Below are 27,030 nucleotides of genomic sequence, written 5' to 3' on the forward strand. Positions count from 1 at the left end.
TAATATGTTTACTGTAGTTGGGTACGTGGTTATTGTTTACTGTGGTTGGGTGGTTATTGTTTACTGTAGTTGTGTGGTTATTGTTTACTGTAGTTGGGTGGTTAGTGTTTACTGTAGTTGGGTGGTTATTGTTTACTGTAGTTGGGTGGTTATTGTTTACTGTAGTTGGGTGGTTACTGTTTTTTAAAGTCTCTTCAGCAGATTTTGCTATGTTCGTCAGGGTGCGAATATCAATGTGCTGCCCATAGATAATAATAGCGGTGTCGATTATTTGAGCATTTTGCGGTTAGACTGAATTTTAGGTCGAAAATGAATCAGGTTATCGTTTGTACGAGGCTAATGAATCAGCTATTTATTTGTTAATACCAACAAATGTTTCTCTTTGGTCTTTTTCTTTGAGTTAGGCAGAGGTGGTGTGTCGCTCGTGACAGGGGTGACAGATGTGGTGTGTCGCTCGTGACAGGGGTGGCAGAGGTGGTGTGTCGCTCGTGACAGGTGTGGCAGAGGCCGTTGTGTAGGCCTGTTAGTGTTAAGATGCAGCGAGAGTTGCCCAGAGAGCAGTGTGACAGTTGGTTTTTGTGAGCGAGTTTGGAAAAAGATTATTAAAAGAAAAATGACTAGATATCAGCTTTGCTTAAAACAGGCCTTTCGCAATGTTTCCTAAAAAATAAAAAAATAAAAAAAAAATTAAAAAAAATTAAAAAAAAGACGACCCCCGCGTCACTAGATCCAAAGTGAGCTGGAGCTCACCCGGCTGGTGAATTCTCTCCTCTTCCGACAATCACTTCGACTTCTGAAGAGGAGGGGGGGGGGGGGGGGGGGGGGTCTAGAAAAGCCACAAGGGGCAGTGAACGCTCTGTCCAGGCCCTTAGCAGAGTGGCTCATGCGAGATCACCAACAAGTCGATTATCCCCCTTTACCCTCGGGAATTTGGAAGGAAATCGTGATTTGAGCACTGACTGGCGATGTAAGCTCGAGTTGCGTTAGAGCAGTCGCTATGTGTGCAGCATGTCTGCCCGTGTAAATCACGCACTCTACGAGCCAGCAATCACGCACTCTACGAGCCAGCAATCACGCACTCTACGAGCCAGCAATCACGCACTCTACGAGCCAGCAACTGCGGTGAAAGTAGGGAAGAAACATACTAATAACCTCAGAATATCTTTAGCTTATTTTTAGACTTATGAACTTATGAACATTGCATCTCAGGGGTGGAGCAGTTAAGCCCGAGGGGGAGGGGGGGGGGTTACAACCTGGGGTCCAGGGGTCGGTAGAGGTGGGGTACTGTGGCAACGCCCCGTTGGGGGGGTCTGGGGGGGCAAAGCCCCCCTGAAGCTGAAGAACTTTAGCTATCTTATAAACAATTTGTGGCTTATGCGTGATTTTAAACATGATCAACAGGTGTCAGCAGCCACTCATTATTTCTGTTAAAGTTAGTATTAAATAATGGCAATTTATCTTCCATGATATCTGCTCCCAACATCATATAGTATGGTTCGAAAAAAGACATGTCGCATAGGAGTGGCAGTTAAAACTGTACAAAAATGATACTGATTAAACAATTAACACTTCCCCCGGCTTTACAGCCAGAAACAACAACATTCACAAACGGTTTTGTGTTGTTTTTTTTACAGCCGAGGGGGGATTCCGGAACCCCTGTAACCACCCCCCTAATCCGCCCCTGCATCTGACAAAATCCACTTTTATTCCGGTATTTTAAAAATCTTCACCATTAAAGTGGTTTCATTGATTTTTACGTAGCATTTGATCCACACGCAAAAAACATTTCTGGGATCACTCAGTCGACTGGTTACCGTACGTGTTTCAACTGCATTTTGAAGTCTTGCAATCTCTGGCACTATTTGAGTTATCAGGATGGAAAGATTACCGATAAAATCACCAAGAAATCGGGTTTTCATCAGACTGCACTCTCTTTTTCAAGTCTAAATGTCAGTACTCTTAGCAGTCAAAATGTTCAAAGACATAAGGTATCCAATTCTCCAACATTGTGATGCAATTCGAGGCTGATGTCAACTGTTTTATTGCAGGTCATCATTTAACAAAAACATCGCTAGAGAGACGTTCATTCTGCGTATGGAGGAGAAAGCATGAAATATTGTCTCCATATTTTCTAATTCCAGTTTTCCCGCAAAAGTTTCTCTTTCTAAGCTAGCATAGATCTGATTTGAAGCAAAAAATACACAGAAATAATGACGTATATTGTAGGTTTGACGTCACAAGACATGACGAGCTGAATTCTGATCCTTGGAAGATAAAATGAAAACTGCTCCCGTGGTTTGAGTTCGGTTGTTCTTGGTCAATACTTGTTGCTGTTGTTTTTGTTGCTGCGGTTGTTGTTGATGTTGTGGTGGTGGTGGTGTTGTTGTTATTGTTGCTGGTGTTGTTGATGATAACTCTAACCCTAACCCTAAGTCATGGTGGGGCGGTGATGAAAGTGGCGGTAGCAGCGTTAGAACAGCTGGTTGTTGAGGCGGCGCTGACGATGGTGATGGTGACGTGGACGGTACAGCGACAGTAGTTGTCGTCGTCGTGGTTGTGGTGGCGGCTGTGATCACTGAGCAGCTGCAGGCGGAGGAAAAAATATTGGTAGTAACAGTCGTTGCGGAGATGATGGTGGCGGCGGTGGTCGTCGTCGTAGTGGTGGTGGCAATGACGGTAGTGGTGTAGTAGCAGTGGTTGTGGAGGGGATAGTGGTGGCGGCAACGGTGGTTCAGGTGGCGGTGGAAGTGGCGGTGGTGACAGGAGGCACGTCCACCATGATGAGCTGTGTGGAACAGCGCGATGCTGCAAACAGTCTGTCAGTAAGATCAATCATCTCATCACTCACTCCTTCATCCCCCTTGGCCCTGCCTGGCAGCATCACCACCACACGCCGCTCCAAGCCTTGCACATAGAGATAGTCTGTTACTGTGACACGGTCTGTTGCCGCCACCGCCACGTCGTGCACATCTCTCTCCCACCTCGCCCTGTTGTGTATCCTGTCTTGTTCCCCCAGCACACACACCGGTAAGCCTTCATCACGCAGACCGCGCACCACGCCGCTAGCTGGTGACGTCACTCGGCCTGCGACATCCCTGACGTCATCATGTAGTTCTGAACTCCGCGTGATGATGAACACGTCGCGGTAGCTCAGTGGGGTGGGACTGTTGGGGAGGCTGCTACCTGTGTGGAAAAGACCGTTGTGACCGTTAGAATATTTTTCAGGTGTAGGCAACTGTAAATAAACTGTCTGTCTGTCTCTCTGTCTCTGTCTGTCTCTGTCTGTGTGTCTCTCTCTGTCTCTGTCTCTCCCTGTCTCTCTGTCTCTGTCTCTCTCTCTCTCTCCACATATTCACTCTCTGTGAACAAAAGAAAGTCACAGACACCTATTTCCCGACACACAGACATGACGTTATTATAGTTTGACGTCATTAAAATGACGTAATTCTCTCTTGCTGCTGTGGTCTTGCCCAGCGAACTTGAGTTTTCTTTCAGTTTCACTGTGAAATTATTTGACAGGGTAAAATGATGGGAACTTGGTTAGTTACCCTACCTACCTTTCTACCTACCTATCTATCCATCTACCTACCTACCTCCCTACCTACCTTTCTACCTTCCTACCTATCTATCCATCTACCTACCTACCTACCTTCCTATGTGTATCTATCTACCTACCTCCCTCCCTCCCTCCCTCCCTACCTACCTATCTATCTACCTTCCTCCCTCCCTATCTATCTATCTATCTATATGTGACCTTCACAACTCACCCCCACTGCCCACACCAAGACGGCGCAGCTCGGCGGCGACCTCCTTACCGCACTGTTGGCACTCTACTGGCCACCGACCTCTGTGAGCGTTGCCATGGTGACTCAGCCGTATCACGCGCAGTCCGTCTCCAGGGGCAGGTACACCGCTGTCGCTGTAGTTGTGGACAAGACCTTGGTACCTGCCAACCGCTGTCTGTACCTCCCGCAGCACGGAGGGAGCACAGCGGAGAGGGACGGTGAGCGGTTCAGGCCGCAGTGATGGGGGGATGTCGGTGTGATAAACACCTGCCGCCCACAGGTGCAGGCCGGGAACGCTCTCCGCCAGGCGGGCCACCAGTGTAGTGTTGCGTGGACCTGACACACTGTGACACAGAATGGAGACACGTTGTGAGAGATGTGTGTCTGGCTGGGAGGAACGTGTCACACTCATACCACACGGAACAGCTGGGTGAGGTTCGTGAGGACACACACACACACACACACACACACACACACACACACACACACACACACGTACACACACACACACACGCATGCACACAAACACGATGACGCACGCACGCACACACGAACGCATGCACATGCGCCCGTGCACACGCTCGCAAACTGATAGTGCATGCACTCGCACACACAAACACGCGCACACACACACACACACACACACACACACACACACACACACACGCGCGCGCGCGCGCGCGCAAAGACACAACCCTTCACATGCACACATATATACACACTCGCGCGCCCGCGCATGCACACACACACACACTCACACACACACACACACACACACACACACACACACACACACACACACACACACACACACACACACACAATTTTGTATGTAACACAAAACCGTAAAGACCAACCTGCTGTGAAAGTCCGCCTCATCCAACAGAACGTGCAACTGTCCGTCCTTGACTCGCGCCAAGAGGTCGGTGACGGCCTGTTGCACGTCCGTCTCCCTGTTGAAGAAGTCGTAATGATGACGAACGACGGCGCCTGGTGTTGGGGGAGGTGTCGGGTCCGCGCTCAGAGCCATTTCTAGCTGCCCTGCTACCATCCTGCTGGCAGCCCGGGAGGTGTAGAGTGTCGACACCACTTGCACGTCGTGGCCCTGAAGCAGCCACCTTAAGCCCTGGAGTACCAACAGCACCGTCTTTCCTGTTGGAACACAAAACTCAACATCAGAAGCACGACAACAATAATTTCTCTGAAAATACTCACTGCATGAAAAACTTTCTCTTTGTGTTGAGTGGTGCAACGCTTATTAGTTTCAAGCCTTTTTCTGAGGCAAATGATTCTGTTTTCTTCAGTTCATCACAGTTACAGTAAAATCAGAGGACAAAGACAAAATGCACCAAGTAATGGGACAAACTGAAATCGTTGCTTCCAGTGACTTAAAATAAAACAAACACGTCATACCCAATACGTCAAATCTTCAACAAAGACGTCATTTTCAAAATTCAAGAAAAGCTGAAGCAATGCCAATGCAAAGATGCGGAGGCCCAATGTCATAAGTTTATAAACACTGCATATCGAGGCATATTTACATTGCTGTTTTTAGTTTAAAAATTGTACAGCAAGATGAGTGCAAAATGTGAAATCTGTAAGATTGCTACATTGAGAGTTATTAAACTGTAAAAACCGGCACGGTGGCCTAGTGGTAAGGCGTCCGCCCCGTGATCGGGAGGTCGTGGGTTCGAACCCCGGCCGGTTCATACCTAAGACTTTAAAATTGGCAATCTAGTGGCTGCTCCGCCCGGCGTCTGGCATTATGGGGTTACTGCTAGGACTGGTTGGTCCGGTGTCAGAATAATGTGACTGGGTGAGACATGAAGCCTGTGCTGCGACTTCTGTCTTGTGTGTGGCGCACGTTAAATGTCAAAGCAGCACCGCCCTGATATGGCCCTTTGTGGTCGGCTGGGCGTTAAGCAAACAAACAAACAAACAAAATTAAACTGTAAAAGCAGGCTAAACTCCAAATTGTTAAAAAAAACTTGAAGTCCCTTGTACAGGCTGACACAATCAAAAAGACAAGAACCAATGATTGTTACCGTATCATTTTTTAGTTAGGACAAAAACTATGTTTCGTAGTATGCTCCTGTGGGCGAAAACTATTTCAAAAGTTGAAACATGTATTGTTTCTCTTTTGCTAGGAAAAGTCGGTAGACCCCCCCCCCCCCCAACACCCCCACCCCCCCAACACCCCCACCCCCCTCAACACCCCCACCCACCCCCTCAACACCCACCCAATCCCCACCCCCACACCACATACATGCATGTTTGTTCTCAAAGTTGCCTGTTCACTAGACTCAGACGCACCTTAGCAGTAAACAAAGGCCTGTGCATAAGTGAACGGTTCAGATCATGGGTAAACTTGACACCTTCACATTAAAATGCTCATTTTAAAGCCACCTTTTGACATTATAAGAAGAAAAAGCATTCTACACTGCTAAGCTTGCAATGAACAAGAAAAACAATAAAAAAAGAACCAACAACATTGCTTTGTATGTGTGAAATTTTCACATTTTTAAAAAAAAACTAAAAAAGGCGGAAAAGGGCGACAGATTTGTTGCACAGCGACAGTACACTTGTTCAACCCAGGCCAGCACCTTCATACATGACAGATGTGTTGCCTAGCGACAGTACACTTGTTCAACCCAGGCCAGCACCTTCATACATGACAGAAGAAAGCAACGGAGGCCTGAATACCACAGTCTTATTGTTCCTGCACGTGCCTGAGTGATAATCTGATGCAGTTAACTATCTTTTGAAACATTATAGCACTCAGAAGATTTGTCTTCCGCTCATAAGTTTCGTGTCACACGGCATGGGCAAAATTGAGGTAGGTCCATTATTGCAGAAAATAACTAACAACAAAGAAAAGTCATTTTTAGCGTAGAAATGAGAAGATTTACCATAATAATGTGTTTAAAACAAGAAAAGCATCATAGTGTCGGCAGGACACGACTCTCGTTAAGTCAAATGTCACAGCGTTATGAACAGAAGATTGTGTTCTAACGCTGCAGTAAACGAACATTTTTATTGACAAATTGCTGTCTCTATCATAATTTGCGCCCACAGACTTTTGACATATCTGTGCCCTGTTTCTTACAGACGAGAAATCGCGAGTTTGGCGAGGAAGTAGGGGAAGGGAGGGCAAGTCGACCCCTCTAACAAATGCAGCTTATACCTCTCGTCTTTTTAAAAAAAAAGATTGTTTTTGTTGTAAAACCTGGTGTGTTCTCTTTCGTGTAAGCGTTGTGTGGAATATGAACGATCCAACTGGCACGGTTTTTAAATAAAATATAAAAGAAAAAAATCCTGAAGCATGGACGACTTGCCCTCCATGGAGGGCAACTCGTCCATGGGGGGCGGGTAATTCGTCCAGGTGGAAAAGGTTGTTCATATTACCCAATAGCATCACCTCGACATATGAAATTGACTGAAGTAACTTTTCTGTGTCAGTTTTGTTAATCGGAAGTGAGAATGACGTCATAATGTGTCGGCCTACGTCAGAAGTCGATCGACGTCTTGGCTATGCAGGGAGGGTGAGTATTTGAAGGGATAGATGTTCAAACATCTATACTTATTAGTTGCTCTGGTTCAAAGCGAAGCAAATGGGAAAATATATTTACAAATTGGACTTGTAATTGATTTGTGTCGCCCATTTCAGGTTGCGTGAACGTGAAATAGTTTAATAGGCCTACTAGTATACGCGCACTTCCAATGACGGGAAAGCGCACCCCCCCCCCCCCCCCTTCTCTCTCTCTCTCTGTCTCTCTGTGTCTCTCTCTGTCTCTCTGTCTCTCTGTCTCTGTCTCTCTCTCTCTCTCTCTCTGTCTTAATTAATTAATCAACACACAACTTCGAATATTATTTTTTTAAGGCTACGTTCACTTTTATTTCAAATACATACAAAGAAATTTTACGGGTTCTTCATCTGACACTATTTCTTGGAGATTAAAGAGTCTACACAGACGAGAGAGTGATATGGACCCATAGTCGGGTATTGTGACCCGGGTCGAGTTACACGACAAAGGGGGGGACGAATTACCCGATCATGGTACTCGCTGAACATTGCTATTTACCATTGTTCCTGGGATAGCCTGAGATCTATAACTTTCGACTAGTTGTTATGAAAGCCAAAGCTTTTTTGCAGATCTGGTGCATTTTACGAATCAGCGGCTCCCATGCACTGACTGTTGTTTTTTTCGTGCAACAATTTTAGAGTGGAAACCATCAAAATTGACAAAGACTTACCGCTTTGATGGGCCCGTTTATTTCGACGGTTTTTTTTCTTCAACTGATTCAGGTTGGGTAACTCTGGCTTATGAAATCGATGATAATCACCCCTGCAGTGTCATGTTCTCAAAATCGAGGGGGGACGACATACCCGAGGGGGTCGACTTGCCCTCCCTTCCCCTACCGTTTTTTACAGGCGAGACTTGGCAAGTGATGCGAGTCTGGCGAGGAAGTACCGTTTCTTACAGGCGAGAATCGGCGAGTTTGGCGAGGAAGTATCCGTTCATACAGCATGACTTTCCTTCTTTGTCTCTGTTAATCTAGGGAGAAAATATCCAGCGATATTTCTCCGTAGGCCTAAAGTTCGGCCATGACCTAGGCAAAATAACTTGCGCAGCCGCAGAAACAAGAACATGGAAATCTTATGAAGCCGTCATCAACACGAACACAATGATTGCAGAAGCAAACTCTGTACCTACACGACCGAGACACAAGACTGATTATTTCACAGCTGCAAAGGGTAAGCTTACTCACGTCAGGTCTTCACTGACAAGCTAGGAACAGACGGAAAATTCCAAACAAAAGTAAATGACGTCAAAGTCTCTTTCGCTTTGCGTGTAACTTTGTCATGACGTCTTTTAGTGACGACAGTATACGCGACAATTTGTTCGCTTCCGGTGTCATTTTAGACTGAAAAGCAACTCAAAAGAAGGAGCCAAGCCTGTGTCTTGAAACAGCTGAAACACTCTTTTGGATTGCCGTTTCAATGTTAACCAAAAAGTTAAAGAAAAAAAACAAGGTTCAGTTGCGAACTGACAGCGGATTGAGCATTTATTCCTGTTGATGAAGGTACGATTGAAGCTTTAGTCTCTCCGTCAACCAACAAGACTATATTTGTAGCAGACGAAAAACAAAGTGTGCGTTTATCCTGTCTTGTGAAGGCGATTATGTCGTTATAAGTTATCTGTACGTTGTGAAGACATTTCAAAACAAATTTTAGCTTTGATGCGTCACGGGATATAAGCTTATACGTTTTCATCCATGGAATTGTTTTTTTCGTCTCGGCAGGGTGAATGAATTCATGATGTCTTTTCCGGAACTGGACAAAACTGGCCTTGCCAAGACTGAAACAAAATATAGTTCTACAACTTCTAGGCTTGTGTTGATTGCCCATGGTGAATTTCAAATGATTTGTTTCCACATCCCATGAAAAATTCTCTTTATTTTGGTCATGCCATATATACGTTACAGCTCCGTCCATCCATGATGGTATCGCGGGATATTTTGTCTCGACGGGGTGAAAGAATATAATGACGTCACTCTCGGCAGAGCCTCGAGTGACGTCATCATATTCATTGACCCAGTCTCGACAAAATATCAGGCGATACCATGGATGGACGGAGCTGTAACTTATACTTACAGGCGAGAATCGGCGAGTTTGGCGAGGAAGTACCGTTTCTTACAGGCGAGAATTGGCAAGTGAAGCTAATTGGGAGAGGAAGTACCGTTTCTTGGGCAATTCTTGCCGCGAGGGACGCTAGGATTTTCGCCGCGAACGCTAGGTAGCCTTGAGCTTGCCCGTTTGGCGAGAAAACATGGCAGTGCGGCCGCAATGTTTTCTCGCCAAGCGAGCAAACCCAAAGCTACCTAGCGTTCGCGGCGAGAAGCCCCTCGCGGTGAGAATTGCTCAAGAAACGGTACTTCCTCGCCCCACCCGCCACTTCTCGCTGTAAGAAACGGGGGCCTGAATGTTTGTTCGCGTCACACTCATCCATGTTATGAACGTGAGATGTTTCGGGTGACGTTCTTTTTTCGACTATTGCGCTGTCGCAATCAAGCTGGAACATTGCCAAAGGTAAGACATGTTTCTTCTATGATATACGAATCATTTATTGCGACTGAATTCTATTAAATACATTTCAGCACTTGGAGATATCTGACAAAGTAACGCCTGTTTTTGTTGTTTTTCTTTAGTTTTAAAGCTGTTGCGTTTATATGTCATGATGTCAAAACATGAATTGCCTTCTGCTCGTCAAACGGACATTAAATATTGTGTGCAGTTGTTATCAGCACAATACAAAACTTAAATACCTTGGTGTTTCTCATCAGAACAATAAAATACAGGTGGGTGGGTGTGACACCTTTGTGACGATGACAGGTGGGTGGGTGTGACACCTTTGTGACGATGACAGGTGGGTGGGTGTGACACCTTTGTGACGATGACAGATGGGTGGGTGTGACACCTTTGTGACGATGACAGGTGGGTGGGTGTGACACCTTTGTGACGATGACAGGTGGGTGGGTGTGACACCTTTGTGACGATGCAGTACAGGTGGGTGGGTGTGACAACTTTGTGACAATGCAGTACAGGTGGGTGGGTGTGACAACTTTGTGACAATGCAGTACAGGTGGGTGGGTGTGACAACTTTGTGACGATGCAGTACAGGTGGGTGGGTGTGACAAAACTGTGTGACGATGCAATACAGGTGGGCGAGTGTGACACAACTTTGTGACAATGCAGTACAGGTGGGCGGGTGTGACACAACTTTGTGACAATGCAGTACAGGTGGGCGGGTGTGACACAACTTTGTGACAATGCAGTACAGGTGGGCGGGTGTTACACAACTTTGTGACAATGCAGTACAGGTGGGCGAGTGTGACACAACTTTGTGACAATGTAGTACAGGTGGGCGGGCGCATGGGTGAAACCTATGAAAATCAAATTGACTGAAAATTTTTTGAGGCAGGGGTCCAGGGGCCGCCGAGGCCCTGGCGGGGTACGGGGCAGGGCACCGTTAGGGGGTCCAGGCCCCCCGGCCGAAAACGAATTTTTGCATTATACATTGTGATTTTGTGGCCTTTCCTGGCAAAAAAATACACTTTTTGTCACTATCATGCAGGTCAAAAAAATACCTTCAGATTCTAATATGGTAAAAAGGGTAAACAAAATCAAAACAATTCACAGAAGTAATCATTTTTCTTTTGTATCTTTTCACACTTGCATCTTCCAACACAACGACACAATTGATAACAATTAACATTGACAACAGCCAATTCTTTCTTTTTTTCTTTATTTGGTGTTTAAGGCCCGTCCAGACACTCCCGGCCGACCCTGTCCACATTTGACTTATGCTCAAAAAGGCCCACGTGGGAGCGCCGCAGCGTGCTATGATCGCGAAGCGTTATTTGCAGAAGAATAGCGCGTGTTCTAATTTCTATGACACAGACATAGAACGACGAAAATTTGACCAATCAGAGCAAACCAGAGCGATGACGTCAGCCGCTCGCGGCGCGGCTGTCGAATGCAACTGAACCTTCTTGTCAGGTGACCCGCTTGATGATACCGCGTTGTAAAAAGATTCGTCGATGTGTGGCCACACGGCAAATCCCGCGCGACGCACAAAACGGCCTGCGGCGCATAGAGCGTAAAACGGCGGCCAAGTCTGGACAGGGCTTTAACGTCGTTTTCAACCACGAAGGTTATATCGCGACGAGGGAAAGGGGGAGATGGGATAGGGGAAAGGGGGGAGATGGGATAGAGCCACTTGTTAAGTGTTTCTTGTTCACAAAAGCACTAATCAAAAAATTGCTCCAGGGGCTTGCAACGTAGTACAATATATGACCTTACTGGGAGAATGCAAGTTTCCAGTACAAAGGACTAAACATTTCTTACATACTGCTTGACTAAAATCTTTACAAACATTGACTATATTCTATACAAGAAAAGGAGAAACAGAATCCGTTAGTCGCCTCATACGACATGCGGGGTGCAGAGAAATAAGGATGTGGAAAAGAAGACTTTTGGTAAGTGAAATAAAGGTGATGGATCCAGTCAGGTAGAAACACAACAGCCAATTACTAAATGAAATAGAAACTGAACAACTGAACAACTGAACTAAAAGTTCGAAATATTTAATTATAAGAAGCAAACATTGCCAGACAGGCATTGAAATAAATGATGAAACAGAATGTCACACATGCAAACAGCATGATGTAGCACTGCACAAAGTAGCAACTAAGCAGTAGCATCTCTTATAGTGCAAAGTTCTCAAGGAAAAGCACTTGAGTTTCAAGCACCAAACTTATCACACACAGTTTTAGTTTCATGAACTCCAACCAGTCCCATCGCCATTTGTTGGCTAGACCAGCATCAATAAGATCTGTCCATGCGTTTTCCGTCAAAACCGGTATCTTTGTCGCAGAAATCGTGTCACCACTCCGTAATGCCTGCCAAAACGCGAGAACTTTTTTTTATCGTGATGCAGAGCGAATCCGAAAGCGAAGAAACCTCACCTACGGGGTTTACCGCATAGCAGTTCGAAAACGCGTTCCGCTTAAAAAATTTTTTTTTTTTTTTTTTTTTTAAATAAAAATTGCGGATTGACGGAAATTCCGTCAGACTTATTCTCATACTAGCAGTTAAGCCCGGCTTCGCCCGGGAGTAAGCGGAGCCCTGTAGCAATTTAAGACGCTCGCTATCCCATTATCATTAGCTTTACCTCCTTTGTTTGGATACAAAAAAAGAGTTATCTCCCTTACCTTCTAGAAATTTCCGGAACTGTCCAGTTAATTTTTCTTTCTTCATTTCTTCCCCTCATAGGAGCAATAGCGAGTCTCTAATATCACTGGCATGATGTGCTTGCTACAGGTGAACAGTAGGCACTGAACTGGTCTTGCACCATATAGGCTGTATTCAATAAATGGGAGGTCCATAATCTGAGAAAGGAAACAATGAATCAAGAAACTAAAACCCAGGTGCACATCTGCGGCACCTAGGGAGTGTACGTGCACACTATCTTGTTCCTGCCCCTTGCCATCTCAGAGGTATGGCGACCACAGACAGAGACACACACACACACACACACAGACAGACTGACAGACAGACAGACACTCTCTTTCTCTTCGCCCGGGAGTAAGCGGAGCCCTGTTGCAATTTAAGACGCTCGCTATCCCATTATGATTAGCTTTACCTCCTTTGTTTGGATACAAAAAAAAGAGTTATCTCCCTTACCTTCTAGAAATTTCCGGAACTGTCCAGTTAATTTTTCATTCTTCATTTCTTCCCCTCATAGGAGCAATAGCAAGTCTCTAATATCACTGGCATGATGTGCTTGCTACAGGTGAACAGTTATCTCCCTTACCTTCTAGAAATTTCCGGAACTGTCCAGTTAATTTTTCATTCTTCATTTCTTCCCCTCATAGGAGCAATAGCAAGTCTCTAATATCACTGGCATGATGTGCTTGCTACAGGTGAACAGTAGGCACTGAACTGGTCTTGCACCATTTAGGCTGTATTCAATAAATGGGAGGTCCATAATCTGAGAAAGGAAACAATGAATCAAGAAACTAAAACCCAGGTGCACATCTGCGGCACCTAGGGAGTGTACGTGCACACTATCTTGTTCCTGCCTCTTGCCATCTCAGAGGTATGGCGACCACAGACAGACAGACAGACACACAGACAGACAGACACTCTCTTTTATTTATATGTATAGATTGACGGATTTCAGTCAATTGACGGGCTACTTTCACCCATGCGGGTGTGACACAACTTTGTGACAATACAGTACAGGTGGGCGGGTGTGACACAACTTTGTAACAATATAGTACAGGTAGGCGGGTGTGACACAACTTTGTGACAATGCAGTCCAGGTGGGTGGGTGTGACACAATTTTGTGACAATGTAGTACAGGTGGGCGGGTGTGACACAACTTTGTGACAATACAGTACAGGTGGGCGAGTGTGACACAACTTTGTAACAATGTAGTGCAGGTAGGCGGGTGTGACACAACTTTGTGAAAATGCAGTACAGGCGGGTGGGTGTGACACAACTTTGTGACAATGCAGTACAGGTGGGTGGGTGTGACACAACTGTGTGACAATGCAGTACAGGTGGGTGGGTGTGACACAACTTTGTGACAATGCAGTACAGCTGGGCGGGTGTGACACAACTCTGTAACAATGTAGTACAGATGGGCGAGTGTGACACAACTTTGTAACAATGTAGTACAGATGGGCGAGTGTGACACAACTTTGTAACAATGTAGTGCAGGTAGGCGGGTGTGACACAACTTTGTGACAATGCAGTACAGGTGGGCGGGTGTGACACAACTCTGTGACAATGTAGTACAGGCGGGTGGGTGTGACACAACTTTGTAACAATGCAGTACAGGTGGGTGGGTGTGACACAACTGTGTGACAATGCAGAACAGGCGGGTGGGTGTGACACAACTTTGTGACAATGCAGTACAGGTGGGCGGGTGTGACACAACTGTGTGACAATGCAGTACAGGCGGGTGGGTGTGACACAACTTTGTGACAATGCAGTACAGGTGGGCGGGTGTGACACAACTGTGTGACAATGCAGTACAGGTAGGCGGGTGTGACACAACTGTGTGACAATGCAGTACAGGTGGGTGGGTGTGACACAACTGTGTGACAATGCAGTACAGATAGGCGGGTGTGACACGACTGTGTGACAATGTAGTACAGGTAGGCAGGTGTGACACAACTTTGTGACAATGCAGTACAGGTAGGCAGGTGTGACACAACTTTGTGACAATGCAGTACAGGTAGGCAGGTGTGACACAACTTTGTGACAATGCAGTACAGGTAGGCGGGTGTGACACAACTTTGTGACAATGTAGTACAGGTAGGCGGGTGTGACACAACTTTGTGACAATGTAGTACAGGTAGGCGGGTGTGACACAACTTTGTGACAATGCAGTACAGGTAGGCGGGTGTGACACAACTTTGTGACAATGTAGTACAGGTGGACGGGTGTGACACAACTTTGTGACAATGTAGTACAGGTGGGTGGGTGTGACACAACTGTGTGACAATGCAGTACAGGTGGGTGGGTGTGACACAACTGTGTGACAATGTAGTACATGTGGGCGGGTGTGACACAACTGTGTGACAATGTAGTGCAGGTGGGTGGGTGTGACACAACTGTGTGACAATGCAGTACAGGTGGGCGGGTGTGACACAACTGTGTGACAATGTAGTACAGGTAGGCGGGTGTGACACAATTCTGTGTGACAATGCAGTACAGGTGGGCGGGTGTGACACAACTTTGTGACAATGCAGTACAGCGGGTGGGCGGGTGTGACACAACTTTGTGACAATGCAGTACAGGTAGGCGGGTGTGACACAACTGTGTGACAATGCAGTACAGGTGGGAGGGTGTGACACAACTTTGTGACAATGCAGTACAGGTGGGCGGGTGTGACACAACTGTGTGACAATGTAGTACAGGTGGGCGGGTGTGACACAACTTTGTGACAATGCAGTACAGGTAGGCGGGTGTGACACAACTGTGTGACAATGTAGTACAGGTGGGCGGGTGTGACACAACTGTGTGACAATTCAGTACAGGTGGGCGGGTGTGACACAACTGTGTGACAATGCAGTACAGGTGGGCGGGTGTGACACAACTTTGTGACAATGCAGTACAGGTAGGCGGGTGTGACACAACTGTGTGACAATGCAGTACAGGTAGGCGGGTGTGACACAACTTTGTGACAATGCAGTACAGGTAGGTGGGTGTGACACAACTGTGTGACAATGCAGTACAGGTAGGCGGGTGTGACACAACTGTGTGACAATGCAGTACACGTGGGTGAGTGTGACACAACTTTGTGACAATGCAGTACAGGTAGGCAGGTGTGACACAACTTTGTGACAATGTAGTACAGGTAGGCAGGTGTGACACAACTTTGTGACAATGTAGTACAGGAAGGCGGGTGTGACACAACTGTGTGACAATGCAGTACAGGTGGGCGGGTGTGGGCGTTGTGAACAGTCAAGCTGCATGCAGGCATTTCAACCTGCAGATACCAAAACTACGTAATGAGTTCTACCTTCCAGGGGGATTCCCACCGCACTTACCCTAGCTTCTTGCGAGGGTGGAGGGAGTAGAAGGGGTGTCTAGCTGCTGCATTCTGTACTTTCTGAAGCTTGTTAGTGATGTACAAAGGACATTCAGATAAAAGAGCATTACAGTAGTCCAGCTTAGACAGGACAAAGGCACACATTAGCGTTCTTGTAGCATCAAGACTGAGTTAGGAATTTGCGAATTGAACTGATACGGCGGATTTCATCAGAAACAGTGAAACCCAGGGGGGGGGGGGGGGGGGGGGAAGGGACTGTCCCAATGGTGTTGCTACCACTGTGCAGTATGGGGCATACACGATTTGATAGTCTAAACAGTGCATGCGAAACATAACATACACAGGAAATGACGACGTCAGGTCGGGCGGCCACGGTCTTTTACCGTGTTTATATATCCAATTCAAACAGCCAACTTTTTGCAAGAACAGACTAGCTATGGAGCAGCGCTTGGCTAACCGCTTCTCCTCTACTTCCACTTTTCATCTCAACGCTAGTTGTTGTTGTGTTGTTGTTGTTGTTGTTGTTGTTGTTGTTGTACATGATGATGGGTTTTTTTCAGTAACCGTTCCCTTTCATCATCATCATCATCATCATAATCATCATCATCATCAGCAGCAGCAGCAGAAGCATCATCATCATCATCATCAGCAGCAGCAGCAGCAGCAGCAGCAGCATCCGTATCATCATCATCATCATCATCATCATCATCATCATCATCATCATCAGCAGCAGCAGCAGCAGCAGCAGCAGCAGCATCATCATCATCATCATCATCATCATCATCATCATCATCATCATCATCTCCTCTCCATTTACTCCTTCAGTCACTTTCTGGAACACACATACCCTCGGAAACACACTCTTACACACACACACACACACACACACATACACACACACACATACACGGCGCGTGCACACGCACGCACGTACACACTCACACACACACATACACACACAAACACACGAAAGCACAAAGAAACACACACACATACACACGCACACACACACACGCACGCACGCACGTACACACACACACACACACACAAACACACACACACACACACACACACACACACACACACACACACACACACACACACTTGGGCTCGCGGGAAGCCCCACTCAGTGCAGCCACGGTGAACGTGACCAGTAGGCAGCGCGCAATGATAGCAACAATAGAACTAGGTGACCTTGAGGGTTCCACTGACTATGTTTAGTGAGAGGAAATTCCACAGGAATGTGGCGGCGAGTTTTATGGGTGAGTATCTGGTATTGTATGACTTTGTTTAATTCTTTATATGTGTGTGTTTATGCTTAAAATAGCACCAGTTTGATGATTGATTAAAAAAAAAAGACTTCTAAAGTATGTGTGCTTTGTGTGATGAGTCTCTGAGCTTTAAAACAGCGAGAAATTAGCATGTTCTTAAGATAAATAATGATGTCTGCAGTTAGGCTATTGACAGGCGGGTGTGACACAACTTTGTGACAATGCAGTACAGGTGGGCGGGTGTGGGCGGGGGTGACACAACTTTGTGACAATGCAGTACAGATGGGCGGGGGTGGGCGGGTGGGAAACAACTGTGTGACAATGCAGTACATGTGGGCGGGTGTGACACAACTATGGGACAATGCAGTACAGGTGGGCGGGTGTGACACAACTATATGGGACAATGCAGTACAGATGGGCGGGGGTGGGCGGGTGGAAAACAACTGTGTGACAATGCGGTACATGTGGGCGGGTGTGACACAACTTTGTGACAATGCAGTACAGTTGGGCGGGTGTGACACAACTATGGGACAATGCAGTACAGATGGGCGGGTGTAACACAACTCTGTGACAATGCTGTACAGATGGGCGGGTGTGGGTGGGTGTGACACAACTATGTAACAATGCAGTACAGATAGGCGGGTGTGACTCAACTTTTTGACAATACAGTAAAGGTACGTGAGCGGGTGTGACACAACTTTGTGACAATGCAGTGCAGGTAGGCGGGTGTGACACAACTTTGTGACAATGCAGTACAGGTAGGCGGGTGTGACACAACTTTGTGACAATGCAGTACAGGTAGGCGGGTGTGACACAACGTTGTGACAAGGCAGTACAGATAGGCGGGTGTGACACAACGTTGTGACAATGCAGTACAGGTGGGCGGGTGTAGGCGGGTGTAACACAACTCTGTGACAATGCTGTACATATGGGCGGGTGTGGGTGGGTGTGACACAACGATGTAACAATGCAGAACAGAAAGGCGGGTGTGACTCAACTTTGTGACAATGCAGTACAGGTACGTGAGCGGGTGTGACACAACTTTGTGACAATGCAGTACAGGTAGGCGGGTGTGACACAACTTTGTGACAATGCAGTACAGGTAGGCGGGTGTGACACAACTTTGTGACAATGCAGTACAGGTAGGCGGGTGTGACACAACGTTGTGACAATGCAGTACAGGTGGGCGGGTGTGACACAACTTTGTGACAATGCAGTACAGGTAAGCGGGTGTGACACAACTTTGTGACAATGCAGTACAGGTGGGCGGGTGTGACACAACTTTGTGACAATGCAGCGCAGGTAGGCACCGTCTCCATCGGCGACGTTGCCTGCCTCCCTGCAGCCCACTGCTGATCCTCACAGCATTACGGTTATCGACAATAGTGTGCGGAGATCACATGACACGCGTGTCTCTCGATCACCCCCTCTGGCTCTCCCAAAACCCACAGCACCGTGTCCACGGCTAGACCATCTCATTGCCATTTACACTCCCCTACACTCCCCTGTAATGACCCGAGGTCGCTAAAGATCTGTCTTTTCAACGCACAATCTGTAGGATCATTAAATAAGCACTCAGAAATTACATCATTCATGATCGATAACGAGATTGACATCATGTTCCTTGTCGAAACGTGGCCCGCGCTACCAACATCAGAGGTGGAGGTATCGCCTTCGTTGTGAGGAACTCTCTTAAAGATCATGTGTCTCTTGTCACGTCTTGCCCTTTCCTGCACAGTACGTTTGAAGTGTCACAGCTGTCGCTTACGTTAAACAGCAACAACAAAAACTTGTTCTGTGTTTACCGTCCACCACCAAGCAAAAAGAACAAATTCACTGAAAAAGCATTCTTCGAACAATTTCCCGACTTCATCGAACACGCTGATAGCCTCTCTGGCAACTTGATTGTCCTGGGTGGTTTTAACTTTCATCTCGACGTCACAAACGACCCCAGCGCCAGCAAATTTCGAGAGACTGCAGAAATCTTCAGTCTCTTCCAGGCAGTCACCAAACCGACACACAGAAAAGGACAAATATTGGACCTAGTGTTCAGCAGTCAGGACAAAATTCGTCGTTCCTGTAAACTGCACCATGGGTTGTCATCGGACCACACAGCTGTGCTATGCCCTTTGAACATCCCTAAGCCTGCCTCTAAATCCGAGGTTGTGCCAATGCGATGTTTATCAAAGATCGACTCTGTTGCCCTCAAGCAAGACATTGCCAACGCAGTCTCACCGGAGACATCCGTTTCTGAACTGAACGTCAAACTAGGAGCAATTCTCGATACCCACGCTCCCACCACCCTGACTGAAACAGTGTCACAGAGGAAGACGACGCCCCGGTGTAGCACTGTGGCCGAGGAGCTGCAACCGCATAAGCAGGAACGTCGCCGGGCGGAACGGCAATGGGAAAGGTCTGGGCTTGTAGTTCATAAACAAATCAATGAACTCGTCGAACAGAATGTTACGGATCCTGACGATCACGCAAAAACGTCATACTACTCAGCTACAGTGCAAACCTGCAGTGACCCCAAACAGTTTTTCAGGAACCTTAACTCAATGCTTGGTAAGACCCAGTGCTCGTCCCTACCCAATTTCGACCAAAACACACTCCCAGCAAGCTTCTCTGACTTCTTTCAAGAAAACATTCGTTCGATAAGGGACTCTTTTTCTGAACCTGTTCCTGTACCTAAACCAAATAAGTCCTTCCTAGGCACTACTCTCGATGCTTTCACCCCTGTCTCTGAAAAAAACCAGTCCTTGAAATAATAATAATAACAGTGGCAAGCTTATATAGCGCGAACCATGGGGTTAACCCACACTCTCCGCGCTTAACATCAAACTAAACAGCTTAGAAAAAGCAATACATGTTTACAATAAATAGTATCCTAGTTCATACATAAATGCCATAATGCATTAATTATACAAACAACAACATCCAAAGAAAAACACACACTCACACAAGTTAAAGCTAAGTACATAGTAAGAAAAAGAATATGTTAAATCACTATATCATAGCACACACACATACACACACACATACACACACACACACACGCACACACAGCGCAGTCGATCACACCCACACACACAAACACAAGCGTGAAGCGATAGTACAGGGTATTGAAAAAGCGGATCAGGGATCTAAATAGATTTTGAAAAGATGGGTCTTTAAAGCTGCTTTGAAAGAAGGGGTTGAGTCAATGTGGCGGATGTCATATGGGAGAGAGTTCCATATTTTAGGGGCTGCATAGGAGAAGGACCTGTGGCCGAAGGCTTTAGTTCTGACATGAGGAATGCGAAGCATCCGAGAATCGCTGGAAGAGCGAAGCTGTCTTGAGGGAATGTATACATTCAACATATCTGATAGATAGACAGGAGCAGTCTGAGAGAAAAAAAAGCTTTGACACAAAGAGTTTGTAGTCAATGCGAGCTTGAATAGGCAACCAGTGGAGGGTGCGGAGGGTGGCTTAACGTGATCAGACTTCCTGGCTTTGAGGACAAGTCTAGCTGCTGCATTCTGTACTTTCTGAAGCTTGTTAGTGATGTACAAAGGACATTCAGATAAAAGAACATTACAGTAGTCCAGTTTAGACAGGACAAAGGCACACACTAGCGTTCTTGTAGCATCACGAGTTAGGAATTTGCGAATTGAACTGATACGGCGGATTTCATCAGAAACAGTGAAACCCAGATTGCGTGCAAAAGCTGAAAAAGTAACGTCACAATCATCAACTTTTAATGCAGCAGGGAGGGGTACAGTACACAGAGCACGGCTAGATTTTATGTGTAGAGATTCAGTTTTGTCATCGTTTAGTTTTAGTTTGTTTTCTGTCATCCAGGTCTTGACTTTGATGATACATTTCTCTATGTTCTGGGATGCAGCCAGTGTCCGATCAGGGGCGAAGGAATCATGCAGCTGTGTATCATCAGCGAAAGACTGGCTAGCGATTGAACATGTTTCAATTAGATTCGACAGTGGTTTGGTATACAGAATGAACAGAACAGGACCTAACACTGACCCCTGTGGGACACCGAATGCCACATCATCCCTAACATATGGAAATCCTCAGGAAAACTGCACCCACATCGTGCGAGTTAGACCCCCTCCCCACCCACCTGCTGTACGATCATCTCGATGTTCTCCTTCCAACGATCGCAAAGATAATGAACGATTCCCTCAGCACCGGAACGGTACCACCTGACTTCAAAACTGCAGTCGTCAAACCCTTATTAAAGAAACATTCCCTGGATCCCAACATGTTGAAGAACTACCGTCCGATTTCAAACCTTCCTTTCCTTTCAAAACTACTTGAAAAAATTGTTCTTCAGCAACTTCTCGGCCACTTAGAAACTCACAACCTCCTCAGTGCCCATCAGTCAGCATTTCGTCCTGGACATGGTACGGAAACAGCTAGCCCTCCTGCGCACTGTGAACGATATCCTCACAGCGTTAGACCAAGACAAGATCTCCGTGCTCCTGCTCCTCGATCTTTCCGCAGCCTTTGACACGATAGACCATGACATTCTATTGTCTCGGCTCCAGTCATCTTTTGGCATCTCTGGAATCGCTTTATCCTGGTTCCGGTCCGACATTTTTGAACGAAAGCAGTTTGTGTCAGTCAAAGATCATAAGTCTCCCACAACCCTCCTGGAGTTTGGTGTCCCACAAGGCTCTGTCTTGGGACCTGTACTTTTTATCATGTACACCACTCCACTTTCGCACCGTATTGACAGTCACTCTGTCGAGCATGAAATGTTCGCGGACGACACTCAACTGTGTAAGTCAACCTGCCCGACAGAATCAGACAGCCTTGTTTTGTCCCTTCAAGAGTGCACAAACGATGTTAACGTGTGGATGAACGCAAATAAGCTCAAACTGAACGATGACAAGACGGAAGCCGTCCGCTTCTCTACCCCTTCTCTTGACAGACACAATCTAATCCCCGACACGTTTCCACTTGGTACTTGTGAAATCTCCTTCTCCAAAAAGGTAAAAGATCTCGGCTTTACTCTGAACGTAAACCTCACCATGAAACAACATGTCATTATTGTCTGCCAAGCAGGCTACTATGAACTGAAGCGAATCGCGTCTATAGGCCACTTCCTCACAGAAGAAGCAAAACAAGTTCTAGTGACATCCTGCATGCTCTCAAGAATAGACTATTGTAATTCCCTCCTTTCTGGTGTCCCAGTTCCAACCAATCAACCCCTACAAATTCTCCAGAACTCTGCAGCTCGTTTCGTCTGTAAAGCGGGTCGTACACAACACTGCACACCGCTGCTGTTCTGTTTGCACTGGCTGCCTGTGGTTCAACGGATCAAGTACAAAATCTGCTGTCTCTGTTTTACACATATTGCAAATTACGCCCCTCTCTACCTCTCCCAACTCCTACAAGTGTACTCCCTTCTCTACCTCTCCCAACTCCTACAAGTGTACTCCCCCTCTCTACCTCTCCCAACTCCTACAAGTGTACTCCCCCTCTCTACCTCTCCCAACTCCTACAAGTGTACTCCCCCTTTCTACCTCTCCCAACTCCTACAAGTGTACTTCCCGTCTCGCACCATACGCTCGTCTCAAAATACTCGGCGCTTCAAAGTTATCCGGTACAAACGTAAGCAACGTGGCTTCCGCAGTTTTTCCCACTTTGGTCCCATCATCTGGAATGAATCGAAACAGTCAGTTGCTCCCCTCCTTCAAAACCAACCTCAAGACACACCTCTTCAAACAATATTTCGTCGCCGATTAGCTCTGTCCCAAACATTATTCTCTATGAGTACTTAACTGACCTGGTGTGTGTGTGTGTGTGTGTGTGTGTGTGTGTGTGTGTGTGTGTGTGTGTGTGTGTGTGTGTGTGTGTGTGTGTTTGTGCGCTTGTTGGGAGCATGTGTCTGTTGTATGTTTGTTTGCGTGTTTTTTGACTGTGAACTGTGCTGCGCTGCGAAATGTGATTCTTTGTATTTTGATGCAAGCATGTATATGTGCTCTTTGATGAGGATTTTCCTTTTCATCTGAAACAAATTGTACTAGTTGTATATATCGTGTTGTGTTACCCAGTACAGGTGAAGGGGGGGGGGGGGGGTGACAGAACTTTGTGACAATGCAGTACAGTTGAAGGGGGGGGGGGGGTGACACAACTTTGTGACAATGCAGTACAGATGAAGGGGGGGGGGGGGGTGACAGAACTTTGTGACAATGCAGTACAGATGAAGGGGGGGGGGGGGTGACACAACTGTGTGACAATGCAGTACAGGTGGGTGAGTGTGACACAACTTTGTGACAACGCAGTACAGGTGAATGGGGGGGGGGGGGGTGACACAACTCTGTGACAACGCAGGACAGGTGAAGGGGGGGGGGTGACACAACCTTGTGACAACGCAGTACAGGTGAAGGGGGGGGGGTGACACAACCTTGTGACAACGCAGTACAGGTGAAGGGGAGCAGGTGTGACACAACTTTATTGTGACAATGCAGTACAGGTGGGTGGGTGTGACACAACTTTGTGACAATGCAGGACAGGTGAAGGGGGGCAGGTGTGACACAACTTTATTGTGACAATGCAGTACAGGTGGGTGGGTGTGACACAACTTTGTGACAATGCAGGACAGGTAAAGGGGGGGTGTGACACAACTTTGTGACAATGCAGTACAGGTGGGGGGTGTGTGACACAACTTTGTGACAATGCAGTACAGGTGAAGGGGGGGGGGGGGGGGTGACACAACTTTGTGACAACGCAGTACAGGTGGGGGGGGGGGTGACACAACTCTGTAACATTGCAGTACAGGTGGGGGGGGGGGTGTGTGTGACACAACTCAGTAACATTGCAGTACAGGTGGGGGGGGGGTGTGACACAACTTTGTGACAATGCAGTACAGGTGAGGGGGGGGGGTGACACAACTTTGTGACAACGCAGTACAGGTGGGGGGGGGGGGCGGGTGTGTGTGACACAACTCGGTAGCATTGCAGTACAGGTGGGGGGGGGGGGGGTGACACAACTCTGTAACATTGCAGTACAGGTGGGGGGGGGGGGGGGGTGTGTGACACAACTTTGTGACAATGCAGTACAGGTGGGGGTGTGTGTGACGCAACTCTGGAACAATGCAGTACAGGGGGGTTGGGTGTGACACAACTTTGTAACAATGCAGTACAGGTGGGGGGATGTGACACAACTCTGTAACAATGCAGTACAGGTGTGTGTGTGTGTGGGGGGTGACACAACTCTGTAACAATGCAGTACAGGTCGGGGGAGGGGGTGTGACACAACTCTGTGACAATGCAGTACAGGCGGGTTTCTTTCTTTCTTTATTTGGTGTTTAACGTCGTTTTCAACCACGAAGGTTATATTGCGACGAGGGAAAGGGGGGAGATGGGATAGGGGAAAGGGGGGGGGGGGGAGATGGGATAGAGCCACTTGTTAAGTGTTTCTTGTTCACAAAAGCACTAATCAAAAAATTGTTCCAGGGGCTTGCAACGTAGTACAATATATGACCTTACTGGGAGAATGCAAGTTTCCAGTACAAAGGACTAAACATTTCTTACATACTGCTTGACTAAAATCTTTACAAACATTGACTATATTCTATACAAGAACCACTTAACAAGGGTAAAAGGAGAAACAGAATCCGTTAGTCGCCTCATACGACATGCGGGGTGCAGAGAAATAAGGATGTGGAAAAGAAGACTTTTGGTAAGTGAAATAAAGGTGATGGATCCAGTCAGGTAGAAATAAGACAACAAGAAAAAAATTGGAAAACTGCAGGGAATAGTAGGGAGAGTTTTCTTGGAAGGAAATATAGGTGAAAGGACTGGTAAGGCAGAAATAAGACAAAAGAAGAGAAGAAACAGAACCGTTAGTCGCCTCTTACGACATGCTGGGTAGCATCGGGTAAATTCTTTCTAGTCCCAACCAATATGGGACTCCCCCTAACCCGCGGGGGGTGTACAGGCGGGTGGGTGTGACACAACTTTGTAACAATGCAGTATAGATGGGGGGTGTGACACAACTGAGTGACAATGCAATACAGGTGGGGGGGGGGGGTGGGGGTGGACACAACTTTGTGACAATGTAGTACAGGCGGGCGGGTGTGACACAACTTTGTGACAATGCAGTACAGGTGGGTGGGTGTGACACAATTTTGTGACAATGTAGTACAGGCGGGCGGGTGTGACACAACTTTGTGACAATGTAGTACAGGTGGGTGGGTGTGACACAATTTTGTGACAATGTAGTACAGGCGGGCGGGTGTGACACAACTTTGTGACAATGCAGTACAGGTGGGTGGGTGTGACACAATTTTGTGACAATGTAGTACAGGCGGGCGGGTGTGACACAACTTTGCGACAATGCAGTACAGGTGGGTGAGTGTGACACAACTTTGTGACAATGCAGTACAGGTGGAGGGGTGTGACACAACTTTGTGACAATGCAGTACAGGTGGATGGGTGTGACACAACTTTGTGACAATGCAGTACAGGTGGGTGAGTGTGACACAATTTTGTGACAATGCAGTACAGGTGGGTGGGTGTGACACAATTTTGTGACAATGTAGTCCAGGCGGGCGGGTGTGACACAACTTTGTGACAATGCAGTACAGGTGGGTGGGTGTGACACAATTTTGTGACAATGTAGTACAGGTGGGTGGGTGTGACACAACTTTGTGACAATGCAGGACAGGTGAAGGGGGGCAGGTGTGACACAACTTTATTGTGACAATGCAGTACAGGTGGGTGGGTGTGACACAACTTTGTGACAATGCAGGACAGGTAAAGGGGGGGTGTGACACAACTTTGTGACAATGCAGTACAGGTGGGGGGTGTGTGACACAACTTTGTGACAATGCAGTACAGGTGAAGGGGGGGGGGTGACACAACTTTGTGACAACGCAGTACAGGTGGGGGGGGGGGGGCGGGTGTGTGTGACACAAGTCGGTAGCATTGCAGTACAGGTGGGGGGGGGGGGGGGTGACACAACTCTGTAACATTGCAGTACAGGTGGGGGGGGGGGGGGTGTGTGTGACACAACTCAGTAACATTGCAGTACAGGTGGGGGGGGGGGGGTGTGACACAACTTTGTGACAATGCAGTACAGGTGAGGGGGGGGGGGGGTGACACAACTTTGTGACAACGCAGTACAGGTGGGGGGGGGGGGGGCGGGTGTGTGTGACACAACTCGGTAGCATTGCAGTACAGGTGGGGAAGGGAGGTGACACAACTCTGTAACATTGCAGTACAGGTGTGGGGGTGTGTGACACACCTTTGTGAGAATGCAGTACAGGTGGGGGTGTGTGTGACGCAACTCTGGAACAATGCAGTACAGGGGGGTTGGGTGTGACACAACTTTGTAACAATGCAGTACAGATGGGGGGGATGTGACACAACTCTGTAACAATGTAGTACAGGTGTGTGTGTGTGTGTGGGGGGGGGAGGGGTGTGTGACACATTTCTGTAACATTGCAGTACAGGTCGGGGGAGGGGGTGTGACACAACTCTGTGACAATGCAGTACAGGCGGGTTTCTTTCTTTCTTTATTTGGTGTTTAACGTCGTTTTCAACCACGAAGGTTATATCGCGACGAGGGAAAGGGGGGAGATGGGATAGGGGAAAGGGGGGGGGGGGGAGAGATGGGATAGAGCCACTTGTTAAGTGTTTCTTGTTCACAAAAGCACTAATAAAAAAATTGTTCCAGGGGCTTGCAACGTAGTACAATATATGACCTTACTGGGAGAATGCAAGTTTCCAGTACAAAGGACTAAACATTTCTTACATACTGCTTGACTAAAATCTTTACAAACATTGACTATATTCTATACAAGAACCACTTAACAAGGGTAAAAGGAGAAACAGAAT

General features: G+C 47.1%; 1 protein-coding gene across 1 annotated transcript in view; it reads right to left on the bottom strand.

The window, feature by feature from the left end:
* Positions 1 to 1,211: 1,211 nt before the first annotated feature.
* The window catches only part of LOC138978981 (uncharacterized), an 86,616-nt gene continuing 60,797 nt past the window's right edge, over positions 1,212 to 27,030 (bottom strand). Inside the window, exons 4-6 of the mRNA XM_070351801.1 lie at positions 4,643 to 4,937; positions 3,768 to 4,129; positions 1,212 to 3,183 (exon numbers count right to left, since the gene is read on the bottom strand). Of these exons, the coding sequence (XP_070207902.1) occupies positions 2,732 to 3,183; positions 3,768 to 4,129; positions 4,643 to 4,937 (1,109 nt within the window). The 3' untranslated portion in view covers positions 1,212 to 2,731. The remainder of the gene's footprint in view (positions 3,184 to 3,767; positions 4,130 to 4,642; positions 4,938 to 27,030) is intronic.

Source organism: Littorina saxatilis, linkage group LG10, assembly GCF_037325665.1.
Source record: "Littorina saxatilis isolate snail1 linkage group LG10, US_GU_Lsax_2.0, whole genome shotgun sequence".
Lineage (NCBI taxonomy): Eukaryota > Metazoa > Mollusca > Gastropoda > Littorinimorpha > Littorinidae > Littorina > Littorina saxatilis.